Source organism: Drosophila obscura, unplaced genomic scaffold (assembly GCF_018151105.1).
Source record: "Drosophila obscura isolate BZ-5 IFL unplaced genomic scaffold, ASM1815110v1 contig_194, whole genome shotgun sequence".
Taxonomy (NCBI): Eukaryota; Metazoa; Arthropoda; class Insecta; order Diptera; family Drosophilidae; genus Drosophila; species Drosophila obscura.
In genome coordinates, this window is record NW_024542783.1 from 869,312 (window position 1) to 895,369 (window position 26,058).

At 43.8% G+C, this 26,058-nt stretch overlaps 1 protein-coding gene across 23 annotated transcripts in view; it reads right to left on the bottom strand.

Annotated features, from left to right (window-relative positions):
- LOC111075397 (forkhead box protein P1) overlaps window positions 1-26,058 on the bottom strand; it is a 345,608-nt gene that overhangs the window by 188,561 nt on the left and 130,989 nt on the right. For 21 of the 23 annotated variants that reach the window (XR_005967931.1, XR_005967933.1, XR_005967935.1 and 18 more), the window contains one exon: window positions 25,074-25,150. Coding sequence is in view for 18 of the 23 variants with exons in the window: in XM_041593682.1 (XP_041449616.1) it covers window positions 25,074-25,150 (77 nt within the window). In the remaining 5 variants the exon portion in view is untranslated. Of the gene's footprint in view, window positions 1-1,706; window positions 2,551-15,295; window positions 15,417-25,073; window positions 25,151-26,058 lie in introns of those variants that run through there. The other 2 variants (XM_041593688.1, XM_041593679.1) reach the window with 2 other exon arrangements.

Consider the following 26,058-nt stretch of genomic DNA (forward strand, 5'->3'; position numbering starts at 1 on the left):
CGTACATATGAGCAGTGACGTAAACAACTTATGTTTATGTTACGCATTCCTTTTGCACAGCAACGATCTACGACTTGAACGCAGATCGGTCAGCTACCAAAACTGCTGAGCAGGCATTTACCCGAACTCAGGCACAACCCAAACGCCCTAACACTGAGGCTCTCAAAAGCCCCTTAACGCTGATCATGCATTTCCATTAGACTCAGGCAGAGACCACGCGCACTAATACTTATGCGGTGGTACTCTTTTCATATAATGCGTGGGAGAACTCTCGCTCTCCGTTATACATAAGAACGATTGTACCCTAGGATAAGAACCAAAAGATATTCAATAAACATTCTGAATTAAGCCACCAAGCTGAGCGGTCTTGTTTCGCTAAGTATTTGTAACTTAACAATAGCGAAGGGTTCGAGTTAGGTTGATGACGAGTCGGTTGGAGAGTTAGCTGGATTCAAGACGGGGTCAGATTGTTGATGCGGGGGTCGGTACAAGACGGTGTCAGATTGAATAGCTCGATTCCAAGACAATGTGCAGTGGTTGCTAGGTCCAGACTGAATCAAAGGGCAGGCGGCCGAATGCGAGCGAGAGAGCGACAGATTGAGAGAGTGATAGCAAAGCAAAGGAAAGAAAGAAAGGCACGAGATGAAGAGGCGAAAGAGAACGGCGCATAGGCTGCTGCCGTGCGGGAGCATGAATGCGTGCATGAGTTTGTAGGTTGATGAAAATTTAGAATAGTGGGCTGTGCAAACAACGAACAATAATAAGGATTTACTCTACTGCTGCACCACTGGCTATAATCTATGATTATTTGGCTGCGTAACCAAACAAAATGCTTGGTGTGATTTTTATGCACAACCTGATCAAGGGTGACGTAGATAGCCCTGACTTGTTGAAACTTTACGATTCCTTTTAGATCTAGTAGAAACCTTTTACCTTTGTCCCTTCCACTTTGTGTATCAAATTATTCCTTGCCTGAACCGTTTAGGATCTTATGCTCGGATTATAGTTCGCTCTACCTTATAATATCCACCACTAATTCTTTTCCTCTTAAATCACTAATACTAACAAGCCTTTCCAGGATTTAGTACTCTTTCTTAGGTATTTTTTCATGTTTAGATCTTTTAATTGTGTTTAGATCTAGTTTTCCTCAAATATTAGTCTAGCCCCTATCTTTCCTGCATGTTCGCGATCGGTTCGGTAACACGCGTCGTCATGCGGCAGTGCCCCTCGGTCGGTTGGGCGGGAGGAGGGGCTGCGTTTCTGCCTGGGTTCCGCGCGTAACAGGCGTCGGATTGGTGTCGCTTGGGCCACTTGAAGGTGCAGTCATTGCATATCAACGTCCAGGCATACTTACGTGACCCAACAATGTATAGGACAAATCTACGAAATCATGCAGAATAGATGTTAACATCCGATTGGAATCCACAGGAGGAGACCATGAGATATAAGGTAGGTTAAAGTCTCAAAGCACTATAAGACGATCAGAGTATTGAGTTGGGACGAAACAGACTGAAGATGTAAAAAGTAAAGCATATAGGTAGAAAATTCGGAGGATGGTGGAATGTAAGAGCAGGATATAAGAAGATTGAAAGACGTCAAGCGAAGTTTAACTACAATTATTTCAATGTTGTTTTTCGTTTCGAAGAAAAAGAGTTGAGACGCTATGTGCGAGCGAACGGCAACCAGGACACCGCCAACACGAGTTGGACGGTCCAACCCATATATATTAAATTTATCCATTAGAATCTCGGAATTATAAATTGAAGAGTTCAGCCAGGTTTCAGAAAAGGCGATTATATCCGACTCGAAAGAAGCACTGTCAGTATATAACTTATTTAGTTTTCTGAAAAAGCCGCAAAAATTCTGATTTGATATCTTTAGAGCCAGGGCGCATTTAGTTCTTGAAACTGAAGGTAATGCAGCCAAGGATGGTGTTGGACGAACGAAAGTTTATGTGGACGAAGATGGCTTAGGGAGGACACCCACTCGAAGTTCAGGGTTATAGGAACGATTAATAAAAATATGCCAAATCGTATGTTCCGGACAGAAAGAGGTGTGGAGCATACTATTGACGTGTTTGTCAGGAAACAGAGGAGGAAATGTTACGTTTGACTTTAAAATTAAATTTAGTAACTACCAAACCAGAGGAACTATGAATATTAAGTTTAGATTATATAAAGTCTCTAACCAGAACTTGTGTGGCCGATGCCATAAGTCGAGAAACGAAAATAGATTTTAGTGGAGCGATAGCAGTTGAAGTAGATGGAGGGGTGATAGAATTATTAGGTAGCAACGGCGAAGCAATTTTATTCCGAGGATCTGAATCAGAAAACAAAAAACCCTTTTCAGAGATGACGATGGAAGCCGTGTTAGACGGAACATCCACATCCATGCTGACAGCATCGTCGGCGGCTTCCAGTGCGGGTCCAGAAGCGCAGCCGAGAGGATTGTAAACTTCCCGTTTGACATCGCAGTCAGATACGGGCGCCGGAGAGGCGGTAGGTGATGAAGAAGGTCCCTTAGTCGTTGGAAGTGAGGGTTTCCCAGGAACTGCAAGATAGGCATTTATATTACTAGAGGGCAGACTGTTATTACCCTTCTTTCTCTTCGGCGACTCAGCTAAAGTTATTAAATTTTAAAAGTAAGACTCCATAGATATAAACATATCATGAAGAATACAAAACCCAACATTGACGGCCGCGAATTCATTATGAGTTTGACTCTTCTATCGGCAGTCCGAACAAGTCTAGATGAGGCCACAGCGAGACTTTATCAAGTCGACGCGTCCACGAGTAGGAGCAAAGTCATCGCATGAAGTATGTGCCATGTTGTCATATAACCAGCAGTATGTGAGCTGTTGCCGTTGAGCTGCACCTTTTAGCACAGTATATACAGTATATATATAATGAAAAATGGTACTATTTATTATTGAAAAACTGGGAGACATGCTAAGGAACAGCGTAAGTCAGGTAGGGAGAGGCGGCAAATACAGTGCGTCAGTATGTGTGAATGTGTAAAGAAAGAAGAAGCGATTTGTGAAAAGCGAAGCGAACATACAAATTGAGAGTGGCTCAGAGAGAGTGTTCGTACCAGCGGCTATTTAAGCGTCTATTTCATAATATTAAATGAAGCTGTACCTATTTGTATAAGAGTATCTAAACCTAAACTTATGTAGTTCGGCAGTGCTGCTGCTCTCTCTCTGTTAAAGGGCGCTCTGCACCTGCCGCTTCGGCTCTTGCTTTGATCGGCCGTCGAGGCCTAAGTTAGTTCTATGCTAATCTCTCCCCGCATAGGTTGCATTCCGAACCCCGCTTTGTGTACATTTATCTGGCCGGGCAAAAGAGCGAGGAATTGGCTTCAGCTAGCCGCCGGTATAGATAAATATTATAGCGTTTTAAATCGAAAGATATAGGTGCCAAAAAGCTTTTGATCTCAAACATTGGTGACCCCGACATGATTTAACTAAATTTTTTAATCGCGTTTCGTTTATAAAAATCGAACAAGATATTCGTTGCTGTGCCGTTTAACGACCAACAAATAGTGCAAATAATAACAGTTAAAGTGCATGTTCAGAGAGACTGCAGCCGTCTAATATTCCGTTGCTTAATCGCCGAATCTCTCTTTCTCTGCGTCGCTGCAGCCGCGGCCCTTGACTTTCCGTGTCTTCTATTCTCGCTCCCGTTCTGTTCTTCGTCGCGTCAGCGGTCTTACATTTTCCGTTGTTTCGTTGCATTACACCGGTTGGCATGGACAAAGAGCCGAATACAGGCGCGGACGTAAATATTTAGATGGAGGAAAAATGGCTGGAAGTCAACTTGCATACGCGTGCCCTGCAGACATTAGGAAGTGTTGAGGAGATGTCGGTATGCATGGTAATCCACATGCTGCTGCAAAAACTAGTTGCGAAGACCCAAACCAAATGGGAAGAGACTGCGTCATCGGACAGGATACCCACAGCTGGGGAGCTGGGGAGTTCTACGATTTCCTGGAGAAGCGATGCCAGAAGATGGAGAACGTGCAATACGCTATAGCGACACACGCTGGTAGCGCTCAGGTGGGAAAAGCCAGTCTACACATCCAAAGAAAACCGTTGTTGCCTTTAACTCTTCCGCCGACCCGTCTGTATGCCCTTTCTGCCATTCAGCGGCCCACGGAATATACTCGTGCAGCATCTTCACACATTTATCTCCTTTTCTGCGTCACAAGGAAGTGAAGAAGCTGTCAGTTTGTTTTAACTGCTTAAAATCGGGTGCATGTACAGGTGGCCAGTGTAGAGTTTGCGGAAGGAGGCATCATACCTTATTGCACTTCGACTCATCCATAGTGCAAAGCTCCCCAGCTGTTTCTCCTCCAGAACGAGCAGTACAACCAGGACCTATTACGCCGGTTCAGGATTCTGCTAGCAGTGTGCCGTCTCATGCGGCTTTCTCTCTTGCTGCCCAAGGTCTCCACTCCGATGTTGTGCTGTTGGCTACAGCTGTTGTTTTTGTGAAAAATCGATCTGGCGTTTTGGTTCCTTGTCGCGCCATTCTAGATGCAGAATCCCAGCTTTATCTCGTTACATCCAGGTTCGCCCAGCAGCTTCAGCTTAGGAGAACTCAATCGTCTGCCCTTGTTTCTGGTCTGGGCGATAATAGCGTGTCCACTGAGGGATCCACCGTCAGCATTTGCATGCAGTCTCGCACTTCGGACTATTCGACCACACTCACTGCTCTCATCGCACCCACAATTACAGATAGCCAACCAGGTCTGGCAGTTAATGTAGACGATTGGAACATTCCCTCCAATATTCAGCTTGCCGATCCTGCATTCTTTAATCCTGAGCGAGTAGATCTCCTCATTGGCGCGAGCATATTCTATGACCTTCTCTGGGTAAGGCAAATCAAGCTCATAGATGGATTGCCTCTTTCGCAGAAGACCCGGCTTGGGTGAATCGTATCTGGTGGTGGACAGGGGGTATCAAGCTCGTCGCTTTTGGCAACCCAAAATTCTCCGGATTCGGAGGCTAGAATGAATGCAAGGTTGGTTGGAGAATTGTGTGGAGGCTAGTTTGAGCACAAAGGAAGAAGTAGATTATGAGGAGCATTTCGTAAGCCACTTTTCACGTTTGCCATCAGGGGAGTACTCCGTTCGACTGCCTTTAAAGCATGCTGCTGATCGCTTGGGAGGCTCCTAAACTCAGGCGTATCGACGATTTCTCAGTTTGGAGCGAAAACTGGATCGTAAGCCCACGCTCAAAGAGCGTTACTCAGCTTTTATGAAAGAGTATACTGCTTTAAAGCATATGTCCAAAGTCCATCCTGACTCACGTAGCCTCTGCAAGTATTTTCTGCCTCATCACTGCGTTTTAAAGGAGGATAGTACCACGACAAAACTCCGTGTCGCAACTGGATGCTCTTTTAATGATGTGATGATGACAGGTCCTGTTATCCAACCTGCATTGTTTAACATACTGATACGGTTCCGCACATATCCCGTCGCTCTCACTGGTGACATTTGTAAAATATACCGCTGCGTAAAGGTATCTCCACCTGAATAATTTTCTCCAGTGTATCCTATGGCGAGATTTGATCCAGTCCGAGGTTCAGGTCTACATATTAGACACCGTCACATACGGTACGAGGGCTGCATCGTTTTTAGCTGTCCGCGCAATGCACCATCTGGCCATCGACGAGGGTAATCCCTATTCTCTTGGCTCAGCTGCTCTGCAACAGGAGTTCTATGTTGATGATCTCATCTCTGGCGGCAACTCGGTCGCAGAGGTCATGGAAAAGATGCGCCAAACTTCAAGTCTATTGTCTTGCGGTTACTTCAAGCTTAGAAAATGGTGATCGAGTAACCAGCAGGTGCTTGATAGAATTCCAGAAGACGACGTGGAGGAATTTCTACGGTTTCATGATGGCAGCGACATTACCAAAACTCTTCGTTTAGCTTGGGACCCTGCGTCGGATCAGCAGCTGTTTGCCTTGTCCGCGCTGGACACGAATTCAAGGCCCTCCAAGCGGTCAGGTATCAACGATTTTAACCCTCTTGGATTGGATCCTGTTATTGTCCGGTGCAAAATCTTCCTTCAGCAGCTTTGGAGAGAACATTTGGACTGGGATGAAAGCCTACCGACAGCGCTGCACTCAACTTGGACTGACCTGAGAAACAGTTTGGCAAGCATCTCTCGCATTTCATTTCCTCTTGTCGTCCATCAAGGGCAAGGGGAGTCGTCGAGCAATGTTTTGTGCTCAAAGTCTCGAGTGGCGCCACTAAAATCATTGTCGATTCCAAAGCTGGAATTGAGTGGAGCCTTTTTTGCTTGCGAAGGTTATGCGTAACATAAAGGAGACGGGAATCTTCCCAGGCCAGTTTTACTGCTGGTCGGACTCGTCTACGGCGTTATCTTGGATACGGGATGAGACAGCCAAATTTCAGGTTTTCGTGGCAAATCGAGTGGCAACAATTCAGGAGTTGACGCAAGACATGGAATGGCGCTATGTCCCCACATCGTTGATCGGGAACCCCTTATGTTACTGTTGTACGAAATGAGGGCGTTCTACCGGAAGGAGAACGACCTTTGCGACCGGGCGTTTGAGGACACCGCGGGCCGTGAGAATGTCTACCACCCGGACCCTCTTTTCGGCGCCGGGATACACGGACTGTACTCTTCCGAGTCGCGAGTCATTAGAGGGCAGGTTAGCTTCCTTGACGATAACCATATCGCCGACCTGAAGATTGGGCATCGCTGTCTGCCACTTGTTGCGCTTGTGGAGTACTTTGAGATACTCATCTTTCCACCTCTGGCAGAACTGCTGTTTGAGGGCCTTCAAATGCTTCCACCGATCAATGATCGCCTGGAGGTTCTCCTTTATTTCGGGGTCTGCTGTCGCCATTAACGGTGCTCCAATAAGGAAGTGCCCGGGAGTAAGGGCCAGCAACTCCGTCGGACATTCGGACATGGGTGAGAGCGGCCTGGAATTAAGGCATACTTCAATCTTCGTGAGAAGCGTCGAAAGCTCTTCAAATGTATATTGCCGGGTCGAAGTGGCTTTGTAGAAGAGCGTTTTAAAACTGTTTACGCCGGCTTCCCACAAGCCCCCCATGTGTGGAGCTCCTGGCGGGATAAACCTCCATGAAACCCGCTGATGGCTATATGCATCAGTCACCGAGCCCTGGAACGCCTCGAGGAAGTCCCGAGAAAGGACAGTGGCTGCTCCCACGAAAGTTTTCCCATTATCTGAATGGGTTTGCTGCGGACAACCTCGTCGAGCGACGAAACGAGCAAAGGCGGCTAGAAATTTCTCTGTGGTCAGTCGGAAGTGGCCTCCAAATGAATAGCCTTTGTGGAAACACATACGAATACGCACACATAACCTTTAGTGATCAGGCAAGCTCTCCCAGTATAATTCTTTATGTCAAAAGGACCGGCGTAATCAATTCCTGTATGGGTAAACGGTCTGGAGAAAGAAGTTCGTTCTGTCAGGAGATCACCCATCAGTTGGGTCTGTAACTTCTTCTTGTGGGCGATGCATACTTTGCATGAGTTCACCACACCCTTTATAAGGTTCCGGATCCTCTAGGATCTAGGGTCATAATTGGAGCTGCATCGGCTTGGGTCGGCCATTGATCACGTGGAGATTGCAAACAAGCTGGCCCATGCCACCAGAGTTGGTTATCGACCAGTTCCTGTAGAGCTACGCCTCTACTGGCTAAGTCAGCAGGGTTGTGTTCGGAACGGACATGAGCCCAATTCTTGGTTCCGGTAGTTTGAGCTATTTTGGTCACTCGGTTGGCCACAAAGGTAGTCCAGTGGCAAGCGTGCTTGTTCAACCAGGCCAGTACAATTGTAGAATCGGTCCAGTAATAACATTGAGGACTTTCCGTCGGCATGCTTGGCAGGATAGCCGTCGCCATTTCGGAAAGGAGTACTGCACCGCACAGCTCTAATCGGGGAAGCGAAACGGTTTTTACGGGTGCAACTCGTGTTTTCGCCGACAACAGATGCACCATAATATGCTGGTCACACTCGACGCGCACGTAGATCGTGGCACCGTACGCCTTTTCAGATGCATCGCAGAAACCGTGATGTTCGATCTTTACCGGTGGCTGGGCACCAATCCATCTTGGAATCTTGATCTGGGGGAGGAAAGCGTGACTTTACAGAAAGTCTAGCCAGCGCTGATACAACGCATTTTGGAGATGTTCGTTCCATCCCATCTCTTGCAACCAGATCTCCTGCATGAAAATCTTGGACCGGACGATGAATGGGGCCAGCCACCCCGCGGGGTCAAACAGCTTTGCAATCTGAGACAGAACTCCTTTTGGTTGCACGTCCAGTTACGCAGTGGAAAACCTGCAGAGCTGAGGGCGGCCTGCAATTCGAGGATAGCCAGCTGAGCCTCCTTGATGGAGTCTGTCCCGGCTACGACGTCGTCGATGTACATGAACTGCCGCACAATGTGACTTGCCTTTGGATATCGAGACTGGATGTCGTCGGCAAGCTGTTGTAGTACCCGGATGGCTAAAAACGGAGACGGAAACGTGACCCCAAAGGTTACGGTTTTCAGTTCGTAATCGCGAATCTCCCCCTCCTGGTTGCGAAATAATATTCGCTGGAAGGGCGTCTGCGTAGGAAGTACCAAAATCTGGCGATACATCTTTGTAATGTCGGCGTTGAAGACGTATCGGAAATAACGCCACTTCAGGATTTTGGAGAGTTAAATCGGATTTGTCCCCAGGTGGCAAATGTTGATTATTGCAGTGCCGAGAAGCACAGCCCTTGTTCCTGAGGCAAAATAGTTCTGAACGTTGGGTGGAGTGACGGAGGAATCGGGATCCTCCACTGTGGTGGCTGTCGATTCGCTGGGAGCTGGAGTACCACGGTGAAGAAGCGTGTGGTGGCGGGATCCACAAGTGAAGCAACTGTGGGCGCTTTGGCATTCGCGGAGCTGATGACCTCTGACGAAACAGTTCAAGCACAGCTGCCTCTTTTTTATACAGCTGGCACGTGCATCCACGGTAATTTGTAAGAAGTGCGGACATAGTCGAATCGGGTGATTCTCTTTGGAACAGAGATCGCACGGACTTAGGATTGCCACTTGTTTTAGCGGTGAGATGGTATAACTTCTTTACCGGAGACAGCCGAGAATTATTTATATAGATCGCCGTAAATAAGTCCCGGAAAGTCGGCCAGCGGACGTAATCTCCCTTGAAGACCTCAATGTTGCAGGGGGGCAGTCGACAGCCGCCCTGGTAGGTTTGCCGAGCAGACGGATAGACTGATGTTTGGGCTAGCTGAGCATTGAGGTCAGCTAGGCACTGTTCAAATACCCCATAACACTCGCCGTACTTCTCACGGATGTCTTCTTGTACCCCTGGATCCAAGTCAACCATCACTGCGGAGCACGCCTTATACTCCGCCTCGACATCCGCCCACATACTGAGGAAACCTCGGCGAACCTCGGAAAGAGATGCGGATGGAGCGGCAGTGATGCGCGCTTCCAAGTGAGACAAGCGGCCAATGGCGGCAACTAGTTTTGCCCGTGCAGTAGTGGTGGCGGATGGATCCATCGTGATAGAGTGTCGAGAGCTGACGGGACTGAAAACGAAAGTGCTGGTTGGATCGTCTTGGATCCGAGCTGGCACCTTGAGAGTGACGGGAGACGGGAAGAGAACCGACTTGGTCCTCGCAGCAGGGCTGCTACTGGCTGCTCTGGGAGTGACTGGCGACTTGATCTTCTGAGTTGGCGTAGTTCCTGAGGCTGAAGAGGTGCGTAGTCGTCGTAGAGAGGTCACAGCCAAAAACCCTTTGCTGTCCTTGTCACCCGTTGGCATACTACGCTCTCACACACGCAGGATTTGATAGCGAAGTCGGGTGCGGGATCCGCGGATTGGCGAACAAAACAAACAGGCTTGGCTGGGCACCACACACGAAGGCAATAAATCCCTCAAAAAATACAAAAAAGAACCCACGACTTCTGAATGGAAGAGAAAAGGGCCTCGCGAGTTGCTGGAAAACAATTTTAAATACCAACTCGGATGATTTGAGGTCGCTCTTGACCAAAGTTCCCAAAACAATGAGTGAATCAAATTGATGCACACTGAGGAGAGGAACGGTCACACTGGCTGGTGCAATATTTAAAGAAATATTGTTAGTACAGCGTTCCTCCTTTTACCTTTTGATGGACTTGTGCAGTGGGCAAATTATTTTGCTTGCTTTGTGCGGATGAATTGCAGACGTAATTTTTCTCGATTTCTTGCTCCCGTGTTATGCCTTGGCGATAGTAGAGCCGATCTGAGACAAGAACACGAGATTTGGAGTCAAGAAATTAAATGCGTGATTGCTTCGTCGGTAGTACCGATAGTGTTTTAATTTTGTCACCACTAGTTTCTCTCCGTCACACACATACAAAATACAAATATAAAAATATTCAGAGAAAAAATGCGAAATAGCTGCGGAAAAGCGCTGTGCCTGGGTTAAGGATAATTTAGAGATATTATTCTTTATTGTGGCGCCCGAAAGGTATGGAGGGAACGCGTAAATTGCTCGGAATCGCAGAATTTAATATAAACGAGAAGGAACGTGCCAGTCGCTTCTGGGGACGCGACTCTACTTATACCCGTACTCAGTCTGTATATAAAGCAACTGAAAATTAATTTCGTCATTCTGGCTATAATTATGATCCAATCTGATTCAGATTCGGCAATCTGGTAGATATGGTCATTCTCTACGATACTGTGTTTTTAGTTTTATCGTATCTTTAAAATTGTGGCTGCCACAGATTTTCGTCCTTTGTGGGGGCGCAAGGGGGCGGGGCGAAATTTTGAAATACACTTGTAGCAGTGTGATATCACATGAGTCTGGAAACCAAATTTGGTCGTCCTAGCTCGTATAGTCTCTGAGATCCAGGCGTCAAACAAGACGGTCAGACGGACAGACAGACATGGCTCTATCGACTCGGCTATTGATGCTGATCAAGAATATATATACTTTATGGGGTCGAAAACGTTTCCTTCTCTGCGTTACACACATCCACTTTTACCACAAATCTAATATACCCCTTAACTCTTTTTTGAGTACGGGTATAAATATATGCCGTTTTATGAGAGTATGTGTGGGCTGCGTTGGTTAGATGTCGAGAGTGGTATGTAGATGTAGAGTGGTATGTAGATATGGAGTGTTATGTATATGTTTGTATATATGGAGTTTGTGTTAATACAATAATTATATTATTTTAATGTGCACTATAATTTTAAGTAGATGTTAAATGTTAGGACCACTTGGGATAATATGTTAGTTATTTACAGAATCCGATGCGGAAATAAAATGACAAGACACCAACCTAATTTGGCTCTGTGACATGTATTTAAGTATTTTTATTTATTCGTGCTGAGAGCGCGTATTTATTACGGGGGTGGATTGCACCCGTGTGCGTGTGTATATGCACTTATGTAGATCAGTCGTTCTTTTGGACTGGAATTTGTGTTGTCTTTCTTTTGGCAGCTGGATTTGGGTGAATTTTTTTTTTTTTTATTTAAATTCACAAGCGTAAGCCCAGACAAAGCGGAATGGATGCACCACCGTAACACTGGTAGTTGGCGGCGAACGAACGGAGAACGGCTGGACTCGCCGATAATATGGCGTTGGCGAAAAGGAATGTAAAACGGACACTGGATAGCACTGTATGTACAGATATGTATATAAGAATATATATAAATATATCGCGGAACTCGGAATTGGTGGGGAATAAATCAAAATCGCACTAGGAAGCGATTTGGGAAGACGAAATCGTACTCATCTTCGGAACGTAGCGATGTAATCCACCGATGCTTGCAGGTTGGACTCCTCCTTATGGTGAAGGTGAAGATCCGGCTCGAAGGACCAATGTTTGTAGTAGGGTGGATGTGGTCGGGTCGGCTTCGGTTTCCCAAGAGTATGATTCCCAATAAATAGTCTTCAGATGGTGTTTTAATTTATCGAAGGTATATTGTTGGATCCTGACAGATATACGTATGTTTGGCGGGGGTGGAAACGATACTGAATCGCACAGCTCGGCCGGCGGCTAGCGCCCGTGATGGAGAGCCGTGAATCGCATTCACGCAGCGCGAGAGCGAAGGGCACGGGAGAGCGCGCGAGCTAGCGGCGCGATGTTAATAGCATTAACAGCGCTGCTGCCCTAGACAATAGGCAAGTCAGTAGACTGATGGGCTTATATGATGATGGCTGGAACTTGTCTTTTCCAGCTTTATGGATCTTTGTGATGACTGATTTCCTCCATTCCATAGCCAAATTTCATCATGCTGTTGAATATCATGGTGAGGAAATATACTATACAGCTCGGCAATTCTATGATAATTTTAGGGAAGATGAAATCGTGGCCCGGAGCTTTTTTTTTTGCTTTGATATGTACCCTTGTCACTTCTCCTGATTAGAATATGATTGGCAGATTGTTGGTTGGTGGAAGCACAAAGCTATTTGCGGCTGAGTGTGTTTTAAAAACGTTTTCTAGATGGACGGGAAATGTATTTGCCTTCTCTTTGATGATGCGAGCCGATGCAATCAACGCTACTCCCAGATAAAGATATCAACACCAACGAATTCGAAGACGCAGCACAGGTCGAAAGAAAGAAAGACGAACGAAGAAAGAAATAAAAGAGAGGACTCAGAACACGCGCGGCCAATCGACGGAAAGGCGCTGGCCAAGATTAGGGGCTTACGCAATATGTATCGATTTATTGTGTATTATTGTATTGTATATTGTATTGTATATTATTGTATATTAAATAAATAAATATTCCAAAAAATATATATTTACGAAGTTCCAACGAAATTCCTTTACCACGGTACCGGTGCACACTGATTACCTTACCTGGGACATTGGACATTGTCGCCAAAAAAAATTTGCCGCACTCGTCGATGGGCCCCTCGCGCAAGACGCCTGGATTCGCCAAGGAGAGTTCGAGAGACACTATGCCAAACCAGCCTCACGCTCTCGCTCCAAGTCACGACTGCCCACCACTCCCGGACCATCCGACACTCGCCAAATTGATCCCAGAACCGGACTACGAGTCCCCGCAGTCACCAAATACCGCACTCCTGCAGTCCGGTTTCCAAGGGGTCTAGCTACAGAGACTCACATAGCGCCCGTACCGGGGATCGTGCCAGCGAGCGGCCGACCAATGCAAGGACACCACTGCAACCACGCCGCACCCATGGCTGAACGAATCCGAAAATGGGGAATCCAGTTTGACGGCCACGATGACCATCTATCGTTCATTGAACTACTCGAAGAACGCGCGCTTTCGTATGGGGTGGACACAAACCAGCTGCCGCGGGCCATGGCCGAACTTCTCACAGACCGTGGCAGTCGTTGGTTCTGCACCAGCCACCTACAAAGTTCCTCATGGGAAAATTTCCGCCAGGAATTCTTAACGATCTTCTTGCCACCACGGTATTTTGAACAATTGGAAGGCCAGATCCAAGCCCGCAAGCAAGCGGTGGGGGAACTGTTCAAAGATTTCCTCATCGAGATGCGACTACTCATGCACCACGCTGGCTACGACGCGGTTAAGGAATTAAACAGAATCTAGGACAACGCCCTACCAGCGGCCAGGAACTGCAAGACTTGTCTCAGCTAACACTGCTGGCCACGGAGTTCGAGAGTATTCAATAGCGGACCATACCGAACTCTCTCGCACCCACGCGACACACGCCCAGATACGCAAGGCCGACTACAGAGCATAGGAGCGGCGACTCCAATCGAACACCATTTCGGAAGCCCCATTGGGACTCGGCAGACTCACCAAGGAGGCAGTCATCGAACCCAGCCAGTACGATAAATCCCGATGTAGCACATCGCATGATCACGACCCCCATCGCCAACCCACGCGCAGCCTGTCGCCGGTGTGGTGAATCAGGGCATGCGGCATACGACTGCCAAAACCCTTCGATCTTATTCTGCTGGGAATGTGGTAAGCGCGGCACACGGACCATCGATTGCTGTCGCCAGAACACGTCGGGAAACAACTCGCGTCCTAGACTGACACGGGATCAGCCGGGAACGACGTCTCCCCTGCGAATAAAAACCGCGCTACACATGAACGAGAACTGGATAGTGGCAATGGTAACCATTAAAAGGAAGACACCGTCGACACAGGGGCATCCCGAAGCTTTATCAGTGCAAACCTCGCCCGACAACTGGACAACAACACCAACCTGCAAGATGCATGCGTCCGCATACGCCTGGCCGACGGCTCGGTCAGAAGATCACACAGATTCTACTGGCGCACATCAGGCTGAATCAAAGAGAAGTTCAAATACCCCTCCTTGTCCTACCAAATATGTTGGATCAAGTCATCGTCGGCATGGACTTCCTATGCGCCATTGAAACAACGATCTAGTGCGGTACCACACCTCTACAATTACGAGATCAGTGCCCCACACCACATATCCACACCGTTCCGACCAACAGAGTACAAGGCAACGAACCCCGACACCAGAAACCGAAGCCAACGGCGGCCGTCATACGTCCGCAACCTATCCCAACGATTTCGGCACCCAGCAACGCCAACATGACACCCATACAAACCTCAGCGAACACACGACCACGACCTACCCCAATGAACAAAACGACCCAGATCGCCACGAAGAACACGACATCCAGCCCAGCCCCAGCAGAGGCAAAGCGCCGGCCCACGAACATGAAACCGAAGCCAACAACACGAAACAACAATCAAGCAACCGGGAAAACGAGTCACAAGGTCACTACGGAGCAACCGGGACACATACCCCAAAGAAACTACGAGAATCTCATCCACGAGACAAGCACTAACGCACTGGAACCCGGCGCTCGACACAGGAAGCCCAGGTCCAAGACCAGCAAAAGAGCATGTAAGTACCATCTCCTCCAAGGAGAAAGTGAACACAGAAACACCCTCAGAGACGACAATCAGCCCTGAACCAAGACAACAAAATCGACACCGACAACGGCAGCAACAGATCAACAGACTAGCAACAAGGGAAACAGCCACGCTGACCACACACTGGTCGGGGCCCATAATTGAACTGATATCCACAGAGCCCCTCAGCCCGGGCCCGGAAACCAGGACGATGACTCCACGATACACCGACCGCAGCCCTGTCGTACCCACGGCCGACGCCACACAGATCTTTGCCAACACATTGGAGTACCTTCCACCTACCGACATGACCCTTAGCGCCATACACCGAGCAATGCCTAGAGCCATGTCCGAGATCTTCGTCGCCCCAACAAATCGTTGGTGCGATACCAGAGGCGTCATCGCGACTCACCTGTTCACGTGCCATTCTGGCTGTGGTTTAACACGAGTTTTCCACCCGGCATACCAAAATATCGTACCCATGGTCGATACCACACCCATTGTCGCCCACATAAGCGAATTCCCACGCAGAACTAAAATGGGAACAGCAAGAGACAAAATAAAGAAAAATAGCTACCAACCTCAGCACACGCGCGGCCGGCAGCCAGGAAAACCACGAACCCCGGCACATGCCAAAAGACAGGATACCGGTACAAGGGGGCTTACGCAATAAGTATCGAAAATAATATTAAGTAAATAAATAGTCCTTAAAATATATATTCACGAAGTTCCAACGAAATTCCTTTCCCACGGTACCGGTGCACACTGATCACCTTACCTGGGACATTGGACACTTGTTGGGAGGCGATTGTGTTAGGTAACCCTCTGTTACCGGGCAATCCACTCGGCAATATATATTTATGTAAGAACCTTCAAAAATTCCGAAATAAGATATCCGTGAATTGATGGAAAAATCGATGACCGGCTGATCCATAAATGGCACTGCCTGGCGTGCAGACGAGGCAGGTCGCAGATCGGATATTTGGATATATTTTTTTTTTTTTTTTTGCATCTTCCAGGGCTCTGCGTAGTAGATGGTTGGCTATTTTAAGCCGATCTTTCGAGTCAGGTGATCTGTGGGCTTGCCACTCTCGCCGAAGTTCTTTTTTTATCGCGTAGCAGCCCTTCAATGTGCAATTTGCAACACGACTGTTTTCCTATAAGTTTAAAAGTGTGGGCGTTCCGAAAGCTTTGGATGGGCATAAAGGTAAAGTAGAATGGAAATCTTTAAAATTGTCCCACCGATTTTCGTCCTTTGTGTTGGTGGAAGCGGACGGGGTGAAATTTTGAAATACGCTTGTAAAAGTGTGTATCATCTAAGACTGGAACAAAATGTGATTACTTTAGCACTTAAAGTCTCTGAGAACTAGGCGCTAGGACGGACAGACAGACATGGCTATATCGACTCGGCTATTGATGCTGATCAAGAATACATATTATATATTTAATGGGGTCGGTAACTTTTTTTCTCTGTGTTACACACATCCACTTTTACCACAAATCTAATGGTTCGAAGCGTAAATAAAAAATTCAATTTTGTCGAGTAGTGTTATCGGTGTGTGTTGGCCATGAACTCAAGATTAGTGTTTCTTCTTTGAATCGGAATTTCTCGTGCGGTCGCAAACCATGAACCGAGTAACGTTGTCAGCAACAGGATCTTTGAATCTACGCACGTCATCTCCATCTAGTGTTTTATCAGGAATTATGTCCCTTTTCCATTTTTGCATTTAATTATTTATTTTTGTAATTCATTGTGCTCATTCAGTAGTTCGTACATCTTTCCGACTATGACTCTGGCTATTGGCGAGTCTAAGCGATTAACGATTGCGCTTTCGTGCTCCATACGATTTATGTCCTCGCAGCCTATTGCCACTAAATGTGGCAAATAATTAACAACACCAAATATAATCTTTATGCTTCGAAATACATTTATTTATGCAAGCACTACAGTTATGATTTATTAAATTGTGTTGTCGTGCCGCCGTTTTTTCTTTTACTCTACTCTCCGTTCTATTTTCTAGAGATCGGCGACGCGACTTTATGCCAATATTTTACTCGCTTTCAGAAATATCGATAGCAGGCCGGTAAGTTTAGGGGTAGGACCGGTGACCGTTGAAATTTAAAATTCGAATTCAAATCAGCAACCGAAAATTTAATGAACCAGCAACATACCGCCCACCGTAAAACTAATCCGGTGGTTTACCTAAGACATCCAAAACGGCTAATTTTGATACTGGACGTTTAAGAATGCTTGTGGATGATTCAACTTCTACTAATCTAATATGACCATCTTTGGCTGGAATTACAAATTGGCAAATTACACTACTCGACAATATTGAACTTTTTATTTAGGCTGTGAACCAAAATGACTTTTTCTGATAGATTTCGGTATTTAAACATTTTTGTTATACTTTATTATGTTTTTTATGGTGTAATTTTTTTTTAAAGAATTTTTAAAATCCGCTATTTTTTTCATGGTTTTTTTCAGAGGTTCTGCTTCTATTTTTCACATAACTTAAGTATCTTATATCTGGTTGCATAGACCTTTGCAGTTCTTAAAAGCTAACAAATGCAGCTATAAATCCGACCCAGACCTTTTGTATCTGCAGCTTAACACCTAAAAGAGATTAAGCTTTCGAATTCAAATTTTATTATTTTCTGCGGTTACGCTCAGGACTCGTTCTGTTGATCCTACCAAGCGCTCCTAGCAGCCTCCTGAACTGGGCTTCGAAGCGAAAATGAAGTTCCAGTCGATTCCTTTATTTGACATCTCAGATTTTATGTAATCCCAGTGAAATAAATCCTTAACCTGTTTTAATTCGTTATCTGCTCCGACGAAATTTGTTTCCATATCTGATCGTATTGTTACGGGAACACCTCTTCTGTTCACGAAGTTCCTTATACATAAAATACAGGCGTCTGTGGATAAATCAGCAGCTAGTTCCAAGTGCATGGCTCTGATTCTTAAACACGTAATCTATCTTTTTTCTTGTCGTCTTCTGATAGTAACCATCACCGGACCAAAGTAGTCTAATCCCACAAAGGTGAAAGGTCGTTGATATGGTGTCACTCTCTCCTTGGGTAGTTGACCCATTAAAGGAACGATTTGTTTGGCACTATAATTTTTTCAATATTGGCAAAAATCTTTTGCCCGACGAACCGTTTTTCGTAGATTTGTGATCCAGAATTTGCATCATATTTCGTTTAGCTATGTCGTGGCGGCAGTATTATTGGTTGACGTTGTATTTCTGGTATAGCGATGGCTTATCCAATCTTCCCACGACAACTAAAACTTTTGGAGAGAGCGTATAAATGGAACTACTCCTAGAAACTGATTCAGAGTTTTGTAATTCAGCCAACTCATCTGCGTATACTTGATTTTGTACCATTTTACATAATTTTGATTCAGCAATGACTATTTCAAGTGCTAATAATTCTCCTTTTTCTCTTTGTTGAATCTCCTTCCGACAATTATGGTATGCACCATACCATCATACATTTCAACCGTAGATAGTCTGAGAATCGACTGATAACTACAAACTGGTTAGTTTTTACAGTCATTGTGATTCTGGCTTATAGCATCTATCCAATTGAAAATGTTTTACTTGCTCTAACTGAAGTACCCAAATCTTGAATTTTGAAGAGAAATTTTCCGGTAATAAGTCATTCCAATGTATTCCAGTCCTCCAAACATCTTGTATCAAGATTTTTCCGTGTATCATTAAGTCCGCTAACATTCCGAAGGGATCAAGTACAGACCTGACTAGACTTAGTATTTGGTGTTTAGTAGGGCACTTCATTCCCTCTACAGTTTCTTTGTCGACACGGTTTAGCTTGAGATCGAATACAAAGTTGTCGGACTTACTATCCCAATACATGCCTAATATCTTGTCTGTTGATTCGTTACTCATTTGGACGGCTTGTGCTACTAAGTCGTTTTCCTTCGTGTCATTTAGCAATTCCTGAATTCGTTTGGAATTATATACAAAGCTCCTGAGTTCAAATTTTCCCATCTTATGTACTCTCTTGACTTCCTGACTGATTTGAAAGGCTTCTTCTTCGGATTCAAAACTAGCAACGAAGTCATCTACATAATGCATCGTCTGAATGGCATCGATTTCTTTCTCCCTATAACTTTCAGCGTTTTGTGCATTGATATTCTTTATGTATTGGGTACAACAAGGAGAGCATGATGCTCCAAATATAAGGACAATCATCTTATATGTTTCAACCTGAGCATTACGATTGCCATGTCTCCAAAGGTATCTTAAAGAATCCTGGTCCTCTTTTCGGACTTGTAAATGTAAATGTAAAAACATTTCCTTTATATCAGCACAAACTGAAAATTTCCCCTGTCGAAATTTGTTAAGAATCGTTGTTAATGGTGGGTTTTCATCAGGTCCCTTTAAGAGCATGGTATTTTGGCAAACAAAATTGATAGTCGCGGCTGCATCGAAAACCAGTCTCATTTTCTTGGGCTTGTTTATGTTAACAACACCGAAGTGCGGTAAATACCAATTCCTTGGTTCAATAAGAGCTGCTTAGTGCTTTGACATTTTAACAGCGTATCCTTTTTGAACAAAATCCATAATGGCTTTGTCATATTCGTCCATCTTTCCTAATCCGTGCATTTTGTTCTCTACTCCGTGCAACCTCTGAAGAGCCATGCTGTAGCTATCCGGGAATTTAACCACATCCTCCATTCAAAGGAGTCCAGTCTCGTAACACCCTTCTAGTTTTCTAGTTGTGTTCTTTAATATATCCCTAGCTCTAGATATATCCCCTGATTCCAATGGTTTTATTGGTATCTTTACTCGAAAATTCTCCGTTGTGAAGTAATCTGCTTTCAACTCATGGATTTCTTGTTCTGAGCTGTCTTCTTTTGGACATGCATGTAAAACCACTGACAATCGTGTTAACCCAATCTTTTGGTCTCCACTCGAGCCATACACAAGCCAGCCCAACGGCGTTTTAGCTTATATTAGATTTATATCTAAATAAACACTTTTGATGTTGACTACCAAATGACAATTATTAATTCCGATCAAATTCATAGGATTAGCGTCTGTATATTGGCAAATTTTTTAGCCGTGTGTATTTTTCAGTAAGTTTCTCAACATCTACTGACTGCAAGGGTAGATCTAATTGAGGTACTGAGTTCCCAGCCATACGTAGCCATTTTTTATCAGCTCCAGGTGATCTAATGCGAAGGTTGCATTCCATTGACAAAATCTCTTTTGCGTGATTTTCTATCCAGTTCAAAGTTAACTTTCTTTTTTGGTCATTTACGCCCAGCATATCTGATAAATTCTCGTTTATCAATGTGGCAGATGATCCTTCGTCTAAAAATGCGTATGTTCGAATGATCTTGTTGTTTGGTCCCATAATTTCTACAGCCAAAACCTTGAAAAGCAATTTTGAAGTGTTTGGCTTCATCGTATTTATCGTAGCCTATTGCGGCTCAACTTTCTATTCCTCTTTAGCATCTTCTGGGTGTAAAGACACATAGTGCTGCTTCTTGCATCCATTTTTCTTACACTTGCGTTGGTATTTGCAAAATGTCAGTGTTTCCCTTCCGAAGGCAACCATAACACAATCGAAAATCCTTAACGATTTTCCATTTTTCTTTTCTTTCAGCCTTTAAATATTGTTCACATTTATTTAAATAATGTTCACCCTGACAATGAAGACATTCCACTTTGTTCCGGCTATGTTCTTTTTTGGAGGAGTGTAATATAGAACTTTGTGGACCTTTATATTCACCCTTCGACTGTTTTACGTTAATTGGGCCTGCAATCGTTGCTCTTGCTATACTTCTGGCTATATTGCTCAGTCAGTTGCTAAAGTTGTCCAAATTATGATAGGGCTGTATTTGCGATGAATATTCAATCCATTGAATACGTTTACTAAGTGGCATCTTTCCTACCAAGCTTTCTATCAAAGATGGATTCTGTAAATGCTGAGCAGCATTAGCTGATTTCAAAAATATTACTAAATTATCTAGTTTAAAAGCAAATACGACTAGCTTTTCTAGATTATTCTCTGTTACAGCTGCTATTTGATTAACCATATTCATTTAACTACTAATTGACATTTCTGGCCTTTCATATGTAAACTGTAGTCGTTCCATAATAAACCCAACATTTACAGAATTAATTAATAGGCACTAAACTTCTTCTCTTGCGCCTCCCTTCAGACTCTTTTGCAACCTCAACAGGTTCTCCAAATTTGTATACCTATGTATATGCATTCGATGATTCCCAAAACATTGTTGAGAATACGGGCCAAGACACAGGGTTGCCATCAAATTCTGGTAATTTTCGTGGGTTTATATTTCGGGTGTGCTGATATTCATTCAAATTACCATTAATGTCAGCATGCAAATTGTCTCCACCAACATTATCAAACCTGTATATACCAATATTTCTGTTGACATCAATATTTCGAAAGGGTTGACTTCTAGTTGCTTCTCCAGCAGTGCTGAAGCCATGTCTTCCTTCCGTAGTTCTAAAACCATGTGCACCTTCAGTAGCGCCAGGATTGAGTACGCCAAGACCATGTGTGCCCCCAATGACACCGAGATTCTGTGCGCCTCCAATAGCGTCAGGATTATGTGCGCCTCCAGCAGCGCCTCCATATGCACCAGGACCATGTGTGACTCCAATGGCACCGAGATTCTGTGCGCCTCCAATAGCGCCAGGACTAAGTGCGCCTCCAGCAGCGCCTCCATATGAACCAGGACCCTGTGTGCCTCCAATGGCACCGAGATTCTGTGCGCCTCCAATAGCGCCAGGATTATGTGCGCCTCAAGCAGCGCCTCCATATGCACCAGGACCATGTGTGCCTCCAATGGCACCGAGATTCTGTGCGCCTCCAATAGCGGCAGGACTGTGTCTCCTCCAGCAGCGCCTCCATATGCACCATCAAGACCATGTGTGCCTCCAATGGCACCGAGATTCTGTGCGCCTCCAATAGCGCCAGGATTATGTGCGCCTCCAGCAGCCATAATCACCCTGTTGTCTTGCTTCTGCAGAAATTTATTTGGTTGCTCCGGGTGTACCAATGTACGCTTTGCTTCCTCCATTGTTTCACATGCAGATCTAATATCATTTTTGTACATCAATCGCTTTTCCAACAACGTGACTTGGTTTTCCTGACCATCAATTCGGCCATTTAATTGATCTTTCATGTTAGCTTGTTCTTCTTTTATGCTTTTCATCGTATCCATTAAATCCCGGAAGATGTCATTATTCGAATCCTTTTCTTTTGTTTCCACCATTGTAATTTCCCTGTCGGAATCCATATTGTCCTCTGAGTTTGATCCATGGTTTGATCTTGGTGTAGATGTACCAGGCATGTCGCTCTAATAAAATTCCAATTTTTTCTTGCTGCGCAGATTCATCTCCGCATATGTATTAACTTTTCAAAGTGTGCACGGCTTCGTACGTGCATGTATTTGTGAATTTCACCACTTCGTGAAATTTCTCTTCGACGGTCAAAGTTACAAATTTAATAAAGATGTTACCACTCCGTGTGGTAAATAACACTAGTCAACACGATTTTTCCTCAAGGAACAAAACGAACTTTTTCTTAAAGATTTGGGGCTTAGAAATGGTTTGATGATATTTTTTTTTTTTTCTATGGCAGAACTTTTTTTTGAAGAATTTTTGAAAACTGGTATTTTTTTTTTAAGCTTTTTTCAGAGGTAGCGCTTGTTTTTTTCACATAGCTCTAGTATCTTACGTCTGGTTGTAAAGAACTTTGCTAATTTGAAAAGATAATAAAAACAGCTAGAAGTTAAGCCCAAACACTTTGTGATTACAGCTTACCGTCTGGGAAATATAAAGCATTGAAATGCAAAAATGATGATTTTTGTGCGGTATTTTTTACGAAATTTTGACTTTAAAAACTCAGGAAAAGTCGAAAAAAAAGTATATCCTGTGTATTCTATTTTTTTTTGTATAGGTGCATTAATTTGGCGTCGTTCAAAGTATCGTTCATTAAAATCTATGGAGAGACTTTGGAGCTAAAATTCGTTAACTAAACCTAAAATATGGGAAAAATGAACAAAAAATACCTTTTCGATGGTTGCGGGCCCAACTGCCAATTGGGAACAAAGCAAACAAAAAAGGGTTGTACATTTGGTACCTGATCGCGATCCCGATTCCCAATGGGAATTGGGCTCGCAACCTTCCAAAAGTTATTTTTTGTTCATTTTTTCCATATTTTAGGTTTGGTTGCAACCTTCGCAACCTTCCAAAAGTTATTTTTTGTTCATTTTTTCCATATTTTAGGTTTGGTTAACGAATTTTAGCTCCAAAGTCTCTCCATAGATTTTAATGAACGATACTTTGAACGACGCCAAATTAATGCACCTATACAAAAAAAAATAGAATACACAGGATATACTTTTTTTTAGACTTTTCCTGAGTTTTTAAAGTCAAAATTTCGTAAAAAATACCGCACAAAAATCATCATTTTTGCATTTCAATGCTTTATATTTCCCAGACGGTAAGCTGTAATCACAAAGTGTTTGGGCTTAACTTCTAGCTGTTTTTATTATCTTTTCAAATTAGCAAAGTTCTTTACAACCAGACGTAGCATTGGCTTTATATTTCCCAGACGGTAAGCTGTAATCACAAAGTGTTTGGGCTTAACTTCTAGCTGTTTTTATTATCTTTTCAAAATAGCAAAGTTCTTTACAACCAGACGTAAGATACTAGAGCTATGTGAAAAAAACAAGCGCTACCTCTGAAAAAAGCTTTAAAAAAATACCAGTTTTCAACAATTCTTCAAAAAAAAGTTCTGCCATAGAAAAAAAACCATTATTCTTTAAAAAATTTTAAAGCCCCATATCTATCAGAAAAAGTCGGTTTGGATCCTTGAGGAAAAAAAAAGTTCGATTTTGTCGAGTAGTGTAATCAACAACAACACCAAATATAATCTTTATGCTTCGAAATACATTTATTTATGCAAGCACTACAGTTATGATTTATTAAATTGTGTTGTCGTGCCGCCGTTTTATCTTTTACTCTCCTCTCCGTTCTATTTTTATAGAGATCGGCGACGCGACTTTATGCCAATATTTTACTCGCTTTCAGAAATATGGATAGCAGTCCGATAAGTTTAGAAAAATAATTTTAAATTTAAATTAATTTTAAATGCACCCAAACCACCCCCCAACCCCCCTTGGCGCGACACTGTTGCCCGGTGCAAAATATCAATATGTGGTCGAAGTTCAATAAGGTAATAATAATATATGTTTAAGTGCAGACGGCTCCGGTTTTCACTTTCGCAGACTTTCCGACGCACTTTTTAAAACGAAAAGTTTGGAGCTCCCGTTTTCCCTCTAAAATCTCTATCTCTCATAACAAAGGATTTTTGGAAGCAATACACTAAAGCGTGCGCTTAACAGCACTAATTGTTCTCTAAACAGAACATGTGCAAAGACAATATAAGTATAAGATGCGTAACGCTGATACATTTCAATTGCCATATGCAAGACAATTTTTCGGCCAGCGACGAAATTCGCGCCATCTCGCTCGCACAAATTTGAGAGCGTACGAATCTAAAAATAGAATCCGCTTGCATGTGTGAGTACACACAGAACCAGCAAGTGTGTATGTGTGCGTTCTTGTGCTAAGCGGACGATTTTCGAGACGGAAACCTTTTTATGAGTTGAGAAACGAAATTATTTACCGGGTTTGAATACGTTGCATGCTAAATACCCTACATATATGAGTTTTTTAATATTGGGGTGGTAAGCGTCCTGCAAAATTAACTTACACTTATAAAGTGAAGGGTATATTTCGACAGCGCTGTAAAAAACGTATGCATGTGCACACATACAGTCGTCGCGACGACTCGGCCCGGCTTTCGCATCGGCAAAGAACTAACTTCGTGTGCCTTCGTATGCTGTATGCATACAAGAGAGCGGCTGGCTCTAGATCGCTCTCTCTCTAAAAAATTTCAAGAGAGCCTGGTGCCAGCTCTAGAGCCAGCATTCAAAATTCGTGTGCAGAAATTTCGTATGGCGTTACGCATCTTATACTTATATTGTCTTTGACATGTGTAAGTAAATCATCTTAAAAACGAACGTTTTGGTTGAAAACGTAAAAAGAAAATGTATGTGAAATCCGGAGCCTGTCTGGTAATATCGCTTTTGGTAGCCACACCCCATTCAATATTACCTGTCTTATGAGAGACGCATAAGTAAAAGGAGGTCGTACATCAGCATTCTTGTAGAATTCTCTGTTTCGCTGTATTTCTGCAAATGACATTATATTTAATTATAATTATATTACATATATTATATTTAATTATAGAATTTTAATTCAGACTAAAATAATTATTCGATCGGACTGTGTTTCTGCAATCTGGTATAATAATAATAATATATTATTATAATATAATGATTATTTTTCATGATTATTCGTAAAATTTTTATTTCACCATTAAAGTTGGTGGTGGGGTTCGTGTCCAATTCGATTGAAACACACTTAATATATGTAGTATGATGTCATAGGAGTATAAACACCCAATCCGGTTTCTCTTGCTCTTAGCACTCAGATACAGGAAGGATGAAGACACAGAACTTTACATAGTGCCAAAGAAGTCGAACTTGACTTTCAAGGAAATTGTCTGGAAGGCAGGGAGCCGGCTTTCTCACAGGGAGGTAGATATCAAGGGAGACAGAAGTGATCTGTCGTTCTAGCCACTGAGAAAAAGGGGATTAATTTTTTTAATTATAAAAGAAAACAAATTTTCCGCAGCAGCAAATTGTGTGCTTTAGATGTTTTTCATGGATGGTGGATGGTAGATGGTGTATGGTGCCAGTGAGAATCGGAGTTTATATGTCATAGCTATTATATTTATTTTGGTGAGTTAAAATTTGGATGCCATTCGATATAATATTATTAAATATAGTAGGATATTTTTTATTTTAATTCGCGAGCTCTGCAGCAATCGGTTTTAAATCGTCAGAATCTTGCGACTTACGGAAACCGGAGCACGCTTTGTTGCGAGTTGACTGTCAAATCGCAATTTTTTACGATTTTCGATAACCGGAGCATGTGTGATAGTTTTTTTCTATGACTACAGATTTGATCGGATCAGTCGCTCGCTTTGCTGCCCGCTCTCATATAGCTTGCGCTCCCACTTTGCGTTCTTCGTGAA